Raw genomic sequence first — 12,476 nt, forward strand, 5'->3', positions numbered from 1 at the left:
TTTAGATTTGATGGAGAAATCAAAAGCTTTACAGACAAGAAAAAGCTAAGAGGATTCAGCACCACCAAACCAGCTCTACAACACGTGCTGAAAGAACTTCTCTAAGTGGGAAACACAAGAGAACAAAAGGACCTACAAAAACAAACCCAAAACAATTACAAAAATCGTAATAGGAACATAAATATCAATAACTACCTTAAACGTGAATGGATTAAACGCTCCAACCAAAAGACACAGTCTCGTTGAATGGATACAAAAACAAGACCCATATATATGCTGTCTACAAGAGACCCACTTCAGACCTAGGGACACATACAGACTGAAAGTGAGGGGATGGAAAAAGATACTCCATGGAAATGGAAATAAAAGAAAGCTGAAGTAGCAATACTCATATCAGATAAAATAGAATTTAAAATAAAGAATGTTACAAGAGACAAGGAAGGACACTATACAATGATCAAGGGATCAATCCAAGAAGAAGATTTAACAATTATAAATATATATGCACCCAACATAGGAGCACCTCAATACATAAGGCAACTGCTAACAGCTATAAAAGAGGAAATCGACAGTAACACAGTAATAGTGGGGGACTTTAACACCTCAATTACACCAATGGACAGATCATCCAAACAAAAAATTAATAAGGAAACACAAGCTTTAAATGATACAATAGACCAGAGAGATTTAATTGATATTTATAGGACGTTCCATCCAAAAACAGCAGATTACACTTTCATCTCAAGTGTGCACAAAACATTCTCCAGGATAGATCACATCTTGGGTCACAAATCAAGCCTCAGTAAATTTAAGGAAATTGAAATCATATCAAGCACCTTTTCTGACCTCAATGCTATGAGATTACAAATCAATTACAGGGGAAAAAACGTAAAAAACACAAACACATGGAGACAAAACTATACATTACTAAATAACCAAGAGATCACTGAAGAAAACAAAGAGGAAATCAAAAAATACCTAGAGACAAATGACAATGAAAACATGACGATCCAAAACCTATGGGATGCAGCAAAAGCTGTTCCAAGAGGGAAGTATATAGCAATACAAGTCTACCTCAAGAAACAAGAAAAATCTCAAATAAACAATCTAACCTTACACCTAAAGGAACTAGAGAAAGAAGAACAAACAAAACTCAAAGTTAGCAGTTGGAAAGAAATCATAACAATCAGAGCAGAAATAAATGAAATAGAAACAAAGAAAACAATAGCAAAGATCAATAAAACTAAAAGCTGATTCTTTGAGAAAATAAACAAAATTTGATAAACCATTAGCCAGACTCATCAAGAAAAAGAGGGAGAGGACTCAAATCAATAAACTTAGAAATGAAAAAGGAAAAGTTACAGCGGACACTGCAGAAATACAAAGCATCCTAAGAGACTACTACAAGCAACTCTATGCAAATAAAATGGACAACCCGGAAGAAATGGACAAATTCTTAGAAAGGTATAACCTTCTACGACTGAACCAGGAAGAAATAAAATATATGAACAGACCAATCACAAATAATGAAATTGAAACTGTGATTAAAAATCTTCCAACAAACAAAAGCCCAGGGCCAGATGGCTTCACAGGTGAATTCTATCAAACATTTAGCTAAGAGCTAACACCTATCCTTCTCAAACTCTTCCAAAAAATTGCAGAGGAAGGAACACTCCCAAACTCATTCTATGAGGCCACCATCACCCTGATACCAAAACTAGACAAAGATACTACAAAAAAAGAAAATTACAGACCAATATCACTGATGAATATAGATGCAAATATCCTCAAAATAGTAGCAAACCAAATCCAACAACACATTAAAAGGATCATACACCATGATCAAGTGGGATTTATCCCAGGGATGCAAGGATTCTTCAATATACGCAAATCAATCAATGTGATACACATTAACAAATTGAAGAATAAAAACCATATGATCATCTCAATAGATGCAGAAAAAGCTTTTGACAAAATTCAACACCCATTTATGATAAAAACTCTCCAGAAAGTGGGCACAGAGAGAACCTACCTCAAAATAATAAAGGCCATATATGACAAACCCACAGCAAACATCATTCTCAATGGTGAAAAACTGAAAGTATTTCCTCTAAGATCAGGAACAAGACAAGGATATCCACTCTCACCACTATTATTCAACATAGTTTTGGAAGTTTTAGCCACAGCAATCAGAGAAGAAAAAGAAATAAAAGGAATCCAAATTGGAAAAGAAGAAGTAAAGCTGTCACTGTTTGCAAATGACATGATACTATACATAGAGAATCTTAAAGATGCCACCAGAAAACTACTAGAGCTAATCAGTGAATTTGGTAAAGCTGCAGGATACAAAATTAATGCACAGAAATCTCTTGCATTCCTATACACTAATGATGAAAAATCTGAAAGAGAAATTAGGGAACACTCCCACTTACCACTGCAACAAAAAGAATAAAATACCTAGGAACAAACCTACCTAAGGAGACAAAAGACCTGTATGCAGAAAACTATAAGACATTCATGACAGAAATTAAAGATGATACAAACAGAGATATACCATGTTCTTGGATGGAAGAATCAATACTGTGAAAATGACTACACTACCCAAAGCAATCTACAGATTCAATGCAATCCCTATCAAATTACCAATGGCATTTTTTACAGAACTAGAACAAAAAAATCTTAAAATCTGTATGGAGACACAAAAGACCCGAGTAGCCAAAGCAGTATTGAGGGAAAAAAAGAGCTGGAGGAATCAGACTCCCTGACTCCAGACTATACTACAAAGCTACAGTAATCAAGACAATATGGTACTGGCACAAAAACAGAAATATAGATCAATGGAACAGGATAGAAAGCCCAGAGATAAACCCACGCACCTATGGTCAACTAATCTATGACAAAGGAGGCAAGGATATACAATGGAGAAAAGACAGTCTCCTCAATAAGTGGTGCTGGGAAAACTGGACAGCTACATGCAAAAGAATGAAATTAGAAGACTCCCTAACACCATACATAAAAACAAACTCAAAATGGATTAGAGACCTAAATGTAACACCGGACACTATAAAACTCTTAGAGGAAAACACAGGAAGAACACTCTTTGACATAAATCACAGCAACATCTTTTTTGATCCACCTCCTAGAGTAATGGAAATAAAAACAAAAATAAACAAATGGGACCTAATGAAACTTAAAAGTTTTGCAAAGCAAAGGAAACTACAAACAAGACGAAAAGACAACCCTCAGAATGAGAGAAAATATTTGCAAACGAATCAATGGACAAAGGATTAATCTCCAAAATATATAAACAGCTCATGCAGCTCAATATTAAAAAAACAAAAAACCCAATCGAAAAATGGGCAAAAGACCTAAACAGACATTTCTCCAAAGAAGACATACAGATGGCCAAGAAGCACATGAAAAGATGCTCAACATCACTAATTATTAGAGAAATGCAAATCAAAACTACAATGAGGTATCACCTTACACCAGTGTGAATGGGCATCATCAGAAAATCTACAAACAACAAATGCTGGAGAGCATGTGGAGAAAAGGGAACCCTCTTGCACTGTTGGTGGGAATGTAAATTGATACAGCCACTATGGAGAACAGTATGGAGGTTCCTTAAAAAACTAAAAATAGAATTACCATATGACCCAGCAATCCCACTACTGGGCATATACCCAGAGAAAACCATAATTCAAAAAGACACATGCACCCCAATGTTCACTGCAGCACTACTTACAATAGCCAGGTCATGGAAGCAACCTAAATGCCCATCAAGAGACGAATGGATAAAGGAGATGTGTTACATATATACAATGGAATATTACTCAGCCATAAAAAGGAACGAAACTGGGTCATTTGTAGAGACGTGGATGAATCTAGAGACTGTCATACAGAGTGAAGTCAGAAAGAGAAAAACAAATATTGTATATTAACGCATATATGTGGAACCTAGAAAAATGGTACAGATGAACCGGTTTGCAGGGCAGAAATTGAGACACAGATGTAGAGAACAAACGTATGGACACCAAGGGGGGGAAGCGGCGGGGGGTGGGGGTGGTGGTGTGATGAATTGGGAGATTGGGATTGACATATATACACTAATATGTATAAAATGGATAACTAATAAGGACCTGCTGTATAAAAAGATAAATAAAATAAAATTCAAAAATTCAAAAATAAAAATCTCACCCCCAAAATAAAAAAAATACTATAGGAAGTTCTGATTTTTTTTAATGTACTTTTTAAATTTGTTATAATGAACAATGAGCCTGTAGTAATAACTATGTTAACAAAAATAGCTAACATCTCTTTAGCCTTGCTTAGATAAACTCATCGGATCTTTACAGCAACCTTACGATATAGACTTAGGTTTGAATCTTAGCCTTCTCACTTTCTACCTGTATGACCCAGGGAACATTAATTTCTCTGAACTTTAGTTTCTTCATCTATAAAACGGAAGTTAAAAAAAAATCTACCTCTTAGAGTTGTTACAATAATAGATAACACATGCTGGGATGTAGTATGCACTCAAATGGTATTTGTTACAGTTATCCCTGAAACTGACATTAGATTCAGAAATTCAGCAAATATTACTGAGTGCCAACTCTGGTTACCTGAGTGATAACAGTCTTCCAAAAGCACAAACTCTAATAAAGGAAAGGGATATTCCCTCTAAAAAGGAAAACTGAGATGAATATTAACATAGAGAAGTATATTTAATATATCATGGGAGAATGGAGGAGGAGAAATAATTCTGATATGAAAAGTGTTCTTAAAAGTGCAATGTGGGGGCTTCCCTGGTGGCGCAGTGGTTGAGAATCTGCCTGCTGATGCAGGGGACACGGGTTCGAGCCCTGGTCTGGGAAGATCCCACATGCTGCAGAGCAACTGGGCCCGTGAGCCACAATTACTGAGCCTGCGCGTCTGGAGCCTGTGCTCCGCAACAACAGAGGCCACGACAGTGAGAGGCCCGCGCACCGCGATGAAGAGTGGTCCCTGCTTGCCGCAACTAGAGAAAGCCCTTGCACAGAAACGAAGACCCAACACAGCCAAAAATAAATAAAATAAATAAATAATAATAATAAAATTAAAAAAAAAAAAGTGCAATGTGAACAGTGCCTTGAAAGAAGAATAGTCAGATATGCTCCTTGGACCTGACTGCAGACCAATGGTTCTCAAACTTTAACATGCAACCAAATCACATGGAGGGCTTGTTAAAACACACATTTCTGGGCCACACCCCAGACTTTCTGAATCAGTAGGTCTGGAGTGGGGCCTGAGAATGTGCATTTCCCAAGTGACACTGATGGAATCCTCTTAAAGAACCACCGTTCTAGACAGAGAGAATGCTCGAGCAAAACTGACAAGTGATATACAGGGTATCCCTGAGCTCTAAGATGGCAGCTTCCAGGACATGGGCTTTGTGTGAGTGGTTAAGGAATATGGTCAAAAGCCTAGAAATGAAAACTTTCTAAACAAAACACTTCCTTCTCTAGTAAGACGTAGATTAATTACCCTTTCTAGGAAGGTGAGCTGGCGTTCAAGACTATGTATGGTGATGAATGCTAACTAGACTTACTGTTCAGGTGATCACTTCACAGTGTATACAAATATCAAACCATCATGTTGTATACCTGAAACTAACATGTCAATTATATCTCAATAAAAATAAAATAAAATAAGAAAGTCATAAGTAAAATAAAACTCACTTAAAATAAAAAGAATGCACAAGCTCAATGTAATTAAGAAAACACCAGTCTGGGAATTCCCTGGAGGTCCAGTGGTTAGGACTCGATGCTTTCACTGCCAAGGGCCCAGGTTCAATCCCCAGTTGAGAACTAAGATCCCATAAGCCACATGGTGCAGACATACATAAATAAATAAATAAAATAATTTTTAAAAAATTAAATTAAAAAAAAAGAGAGAAAGAAAACACCAGTCAAACCCAAATTGAGGAACATTTTACAAAATACTTACCAGTACTTTTCAAAAGTATCAAGGTCATGAAAAACAAGACTGAGGAAATGTCAGACTGAAGGAGACTAAGGAGATATGATAACTAAATGCGATGTGGGATCCTGGATTGAATCCCAAAACAGAGACATTAGTGGAAAAGCTAGCAAAATTCTATAAATCTGTAGTTTTTTAGTTATTGAACCAATGTTAATTTCTGCGTTTTGATTACTGTATTATGGTTATATAAATTGTTATCAGTAGGGGAAGCTGAGTGAAGATTATACAGAAACTCTCTGTACTATTTTTGCAACTTTTCTATAAGTCTAAGATTATGTCAAAATAAAGTTTAAAAAAAAAAAAAGACTAACTTAAAATGATTTAACTACCCCCGTGATATGACATTTATTATCTCAACCTGGTATCTTTCAATTCCACTTCCTACTCCCAGCTTTGCATTGCACACATAATCAATAACATAATGAAGCAACAGACTTTGGGGCATTTAGCTAATTCAATGTTCAAAGAAGAGAAACACGGTGTCACTCTTATTCTTTATAGGTGAGAATAACACTAACACATCCTGAATTTTAATATTTCACTTAGCATACTCTAGTTAAAATTCTTCGAAAAAACAAAGCTGAAACCTATTCAATAGTTTCACTTATAAATTTTAAAGAATGTTCCATACTCACCAAAACCATCAATATCTAGATTATTTTCAACCACAACATCTAGTAGAGTGTCACCAACTTTTCCTTTGCTTGTTAATGTTTCACCATCACGGTTTATAAAGTGGACTGTTATTTTATCTTCTGAGCTGGAAAAGGAAGCAGTCCTTTATTATTTTTAGTAATTTCCAAAGATACTTTAAAATAATTGTTTTAAGAACCTGTAACGTCAAAAAAATAGGTTGTGTGTGTGTGTGTGTGTGTGTGTGTGTGTGCAAATATCCTCCTTTACAGTATTTTCTTTTCTTTCCCAAGTTTATTTGGGAAGGAGACACCACAAATCAGAGGCATATCTATCTACCCATCTACCAGGAGGGAAGCTCTGCCACCTTAAAGGAAATAGCAAGTACGTCACTATCAAGGCCACCTTGTAGTATGTGTCTCCCCAGTGGTCACTGTCAGGTCACAGTTACATGAAATGCTTAGCAATCATGATCACTCGTGAAGTTTGCTTTGCTCTCACATAGCTCTCTGAAAAACAATGTCTCCACGAATGTGTCCCTAAAAGACTAGGTGACGGTAGTGGAGAGCTTTAAAAACAAATCATTCTGCTATTGATAAGGCAATTGTTATGCAAGTGTCTGATAAGTACGGTCACTGAGAGCCAGCAGTTTGATAGTTTTCTGAGTATTTGAACATCTCATTTTGGTCCATATAGTGTACTCGAAAAACAAAGGGATTAGAAAAAAGGTATTCTTTGTTTGAATATGTGGGAAAATAAATATAATACCTCCTTACATGTTTCATTACTATAGGATATCTATCAGCTAGTTATCAGTTAGCTAACTAACTTAAATTTCTTACCCTTCTCACAAACATCAGTCCAAACTTTGGGAAAAGAAATCATATTATCAACTAGATACGTATCCTCCACTACTGGTCATTTAAATTTGTACCTCACAATTGAAAAGATGTACTTCAGCTTAAACGAATTAGTTGTAATTTTCACTACTGCCAATAGATGGTAATAGTCCATCAAAGAAAACGTTGTTTAGTGTGAGTAAAACCTAGAATTACATAATTTCAGAGCTATAAATATCTTGCAAATTACCAAGTCCATCATCTCATTTCCCAAACAAGGCAGCTGAGGCCTTATCAGATAATGTCATCCTTGATAACTCAATGTTGAAAAAAGAGGATCCTAGTAATTAAAAATTTTGATCAGAAGTGTGTGTGTGTGTGTGCGAGAGAGAGAAAGAGATAGAGAATGTCCCTTAAATGGGCATATGCTCTCCTACTTCTTTTCATAGCAAAAAATGCTTCAAAGCAAGTATTCCCAAACATTCATGATTTTCAACTAGGCAACTGCTATTTTTTCGAAGAAGAATGACTAGGAATGAAGATACTCTGGAGGCAGGGAGACCACACTGGAGGTTATTGAAAGGGCATACACAAAGCAAAGGTGTAGGAGACACTGATTTAAGAGATATTCAGGAGGCAGAATTAAAAGGTTTTGGAGAGGGAAGAAATAATGTTGAAATTTCTAGCTCGGGCAATGAGGGAGTACAGTTTAACTTAAGGTTAACTTAGGAGGAGAAGGAGCTTTGGGGAAGATTGCAAATGAGTTCAACTTTAGACCTGTTTGATTTAATAATAAACAGACGCAGATGTCCAGAAGCCTGATGGAAATATGGGTCTGAGCCCTGCAGAAGTCTAGAGATTTGACATCCAAAAATGCCTGGCAGCCTAAGGTACAAGAAGTCCAGCAGAAAGAATTCCATCATTTATACACACTACTGAAGGCCGGAGGTTTGGGCACGGCTGCTCTTCTGCAGCACTCTAGAGCTGAGCTGCAGCCAAGGAATTGCAACTCTGACGTCAGACTCCTCTTCTGTAAAATCCGGGTAACATTTATCTCATAGTTTTGACAACATATGCAAAATTCCTAACATACTGTAGAGCTCAACAAACACTGATTGATAACTTTTATTTAAAGCCCCGGTCCTTTTGTTAAGGAGCCTGAACTGCTGCTACACATTAAAAAAGGTGTACAGCCCCAGAAAAAAACTGTAGAGTAAGAGTAATAATAGGTTTATCAAAGAACAGGAGAGGAAGCAGAAATGAGAGAGAAAAAGTAATTTTGCAGCTGAGAAAGTATGGAATGTAAGAGTCAGAACACGTAGATTCTAGCCCTGGTTCTGACATACGTGTACTCATTGGGTGACCATGGGTAAAATGGCAATAACAGTGACTTCACCAAGCTGCTGAGAGAATTAAAGGAGAGAAAGTTTGTGGAAACATTTTGTTCCTTAAAGCATTATACACATGTACTTTATCCAGGTAACTTTATCCATTCACTATTAACAAGTGGTATTTGTGGGTTTTGTACAGATTTCTTCCCCAATTCTAAGAACTAGCAAAAAGCTTCTAGCTGTTCCCAAAAAGGATAAGATTTCATGCACTGGGAAATAATTAGGATCCTTCTAAATTCTCTGTCATCATCAATGAATCAGCCAGCACCACAAACAACTATTTTCTTCACTTGTTACCCTTTATGCACCGCCATTTATTCTGCTCAACCACAGCAGATATTTTGACAAAGCTGTCCAGGGGCTGCTGTGGTAAAGCCCTTAACAGGCTTCTAATAGGGAGAGGAGTTACGGCTGCTGATGCCCACCCTTTCACTATGTGGGGTAGCCTGGGGTGGTTGGTCCAAGAAAAGGGCACCGTCTAGGGCTCCCCACTTCCATAGCCACCTTAACTCTTCCAAATGACCCTATGGGCTAAAGAATTATCAACTCTAATGGTGCTCAAAAAACAAACAGAAACTATGTGAGTTCTAGTCGTAGTTTTGCATGCTACTTAATATAAATTTTTATTCTCGTTTATCTACCTCACCTATCTCAGAGGATTTTCTTAAGAGTCAAGGGAAATAATACACGTAAAAGCCCTTTGCAATGTAAATCACTACAAAATATCAAGTACTATATCAGGGTATTTTGGAGTAAAAGGAGTTTTTCGACTCTCAATTACTGAAAGCTTATCTAAATGTTAAACTTAAAGTCAGAACTACAGCTTCTAGACTGTTCTGTCCAAACTTTGTGCAATAACAGAGATGTTCTATAGCTGTGATGTCCCAGACAGTAGCTACTAGCCACGTGTGGTTATCCAGTACTTGAAATGTGGCCAGTGGGACTGGGAAAATGATTCTTTAATTTTATTTAACTTTAATTATCTTAAACTTAAATGACTACATGTGGTTAGTAGTGACCATATTGGATAGCATAAGTCTTAGATAATCAGTCAGAAAACCTTGTTGTAGCTCCAAAGTCTGTGATAGGAAGCACAGGCCACCAATGGAAACCGTGCCAATGAGGGGGAAAGCAGGTTTATAAGGGAACAGACAGATGTGCTTCCCTTTAAGACAACCTGATGTACCAATTCAAACAGTAACTTTGGGGTAGATAATTCCCATTTACAAAAGCAATCATGTTCCTTTAAATACTCGTTACACAAATATGTTCAACATATGTCCCAATTTATACACAAATTTTCAAGAAAGCATACAGTGCAGAAAACAAGGCATCCTGGCAGAGGAAGGTCAAAGACAGGAAAGTGTAACGGAAACAGGGACAAATAACCCCTGCTTGCCTTCCCCATTATCTCCCTCGCAGTTCATGCAACAAAAATGTATTGAGCACCCACTATATTATGGGATTACAGGGGAAAAGATGAGTAACAACTCCACCCTATTCTCAGGAACCTCATGAAGAAGAAACTAGAGAGGAATACACATCCAACCCTTTCTCCCTGCAGCTCCTTCTTGCTGCTACACAACAGCAGGGAGTCAAAGACCTGCATTATATAAGGCGCCAACACAGTGCTATACTCTGAAATTATGAGGAAATTTTATCTCTACTGTATGTAAGGGGATTCTGTCTTTGAGAAACGAATCTGCCCAATAATATAAGACTGCAACATATTTTGGGCAAATTTTCTCTCACCTCTTTCGACACTTAATACAAAACACAACGCTGTGAGCCTAGGAGGCAGCTGACGCTCACAGGTGGGATCTACTGAGTCCTCGCTACGGGCCAGACCCAAGACTCCTTGCATTACCTGTATGCTCTCGTTTGTTCTTCAAATAATCCTGTGAGGCCGACACGATTGTTATCCTCTAACAGTTTGTCTAACTGTTAGACAAACTGGACAATAAGTGTCAAAGCCCAGTTTAAAACCCTGCCTTGCCAGTCCAACGCCAGTCCAACGCTCGGGGACAGAGCGGGTGTATCCTAAATGGACACGGACTTGGAGACAGAACGTCCTGACCTAGCAGGAGGAAGGCACGATGAGAAACTGCAGGCCAGGACATGAACGGGGCGCATCTTACGAAGGTCACCGCGGTTTCGGTCATAGCAAAGGTTAGATCCTCGCCAAACCGCACGGAGAACCAGCGGCAGCAAAGTGCCCGGCTTTCCTGAGGGTACAGGAGGCACTGGGACAAGGAGATCGGGGGTCCCGGGCCCCCATTCCCCGCCAGGCGTCAGTGGATCTGAAAGGCAACTTGTTAGCGGTAAGGAAAGGAGGCCGCGACCACACCGAGCGACCAGCCGGGGACACGGAGAAGGCGGAGCAAGAGGCGGGCGGGGCCGGGCGTGTGGCCCGCACGCCGTCGGCGGGAGAAGCCGACGGAACCGGAAAGCGGGCGGAAGGAGCGCGGCCGTTCCGCCAGGGACCCAACGCCCACGCGCCCCCCGCGCCTCACCTGCTCTGCGCGCGCGCCGACACGCTCAGCGTACGCGTCGCCGCCTCTGCGCCGCCGCCCAGGCTCGGCCTGGCGCTCCCGCCCTGCCCCCGGCTCCCCCGGAGGCCGCCGGCTCCCGCGCGGGGTCCGGCGAGGAGCAGCCACCGGCCGGCTGTGTCGCCGAGGGCGGCGGAGGCGACACGCAGGAGACGAGCGGCCATAGCCGGTCGAATAACTACGGGAGGCGACGCAGGCCGCAAGGCAGCGGCCACGAGAGGGAGGCTCCAAGACTGTGGGCGGGCTGACGCTGCGCCTGCCTGACGCCCGGGGTCCCGGCGAGGGCCTGCTCAGTGCACCGCCAAGGCCCCGCGTGCCTTCCGGGTGGCCTATAAGTCCCGAGCGCCGCTAGCGCGGCCCCGCCTCCCGGGCGTGGTTATAGAGGCGGGGCTACGCGCCTGTGTTGTTCTACTTACTGACCAGGTTTTGTATTGATCTTGCTGCTTTGTTAGCTTCTGGAGTTGCCAAGCAAGAACAATGAATTTTACAAGATAGCTAAACGTCTGACGGAAAGATACAGTAAAACAATCCCCAGTTAACTAAACCACTTTCTTTTGTCCTGCGCTTCCCTCCTCCTCCTGCCCGTTAAGAAAAAAAAATGGGAGAGTGTCATCTTGGAGTTCAAAAACTACGATAAAAGGGAATTCTAGCCATTGTCAACAAGGACAGTGGGAAATTTCAGAAAGCCAATAGGCAGACACCCAGGAGAATAACTATGACTATAAAGTTATAAATGATCCCGGTAATGAATAAACGAGGATACCGAAGAAGGCAGATAATGATCCTAGGCTTTGAATGGCAAATAGATGCTCGTTGAGCACCTGAAATCCATGAGCCTGAACAGGAAACTTCGGTGAACTGAGATGTTTTAAAAGAATTTTACAAAACCAGGAAGATGAATTTTAAAATACACTTTATCACGGTTAATACGTTGTGGTGGGAAAAGCATGGGCTTTGAGGTCAGAAATAACGATGTTCAAATCCAAGGTCTACCACTTTTGAGCTCTGAGACCTTGGATAAATTATTCTTTTAGAGGGTCAGA

At 39.8% G+C, this 12,476-nt stretch overlaps 1 protein-coding gene across 11 annotated transcripts in view; it reads right to left on the minus strand.

Annotated features, from left to right (window-relative positions):
- Positions 1 to 11,760, minus strand: part of FDX1 (ferredoxin 1) — a 32,348-nt gene extending 20,588 nt beyond the window's left edge. For 5 of the 11 annotated variants that reach the window (XM_082343589.1, XM_082343584.1, XM_082343585.1 and 2 more), the window contains exons 1-2: positions 11,398 to 11,756; positions 6,657 to 6,781 (exon numbers count right to left, since the gene is read on the minus strand). In XM_082343589.1, coding sequence (XP_082199715.1) covers positions 6,657 to 6,781; positions 11,398 to 11,597 — 325 coding nt within the window. In that variant the 5' untranslated portion in view covers positions 11,598 to 11,756. Of the gene's footprint in view, positions 1 to 6,656; positions 6,782 to 11,397 lie in introns of all 11 variants that reach the window. The other 6 variants (XR_014231833.1, XR_014231834.1, XM_082343586.1 and 3 more) reach the window with 4 other exon arrangements.
- Positions 11,761 to 12,476: the final 716 nt, after the last annotated feature.

Source organism: Balaenoptera borealis (assembly GCF_965194805.1).
Source record: "Balaenoptera borealis genome assembly, chromosome: 11".
Classification (NCBI taxonomy): Eukaryota; Metazoa; Chordata; class Mammalia; order Artiodactyla; family Balaenopteridae; genus Balaenoptera; species Balaenoptera borealis.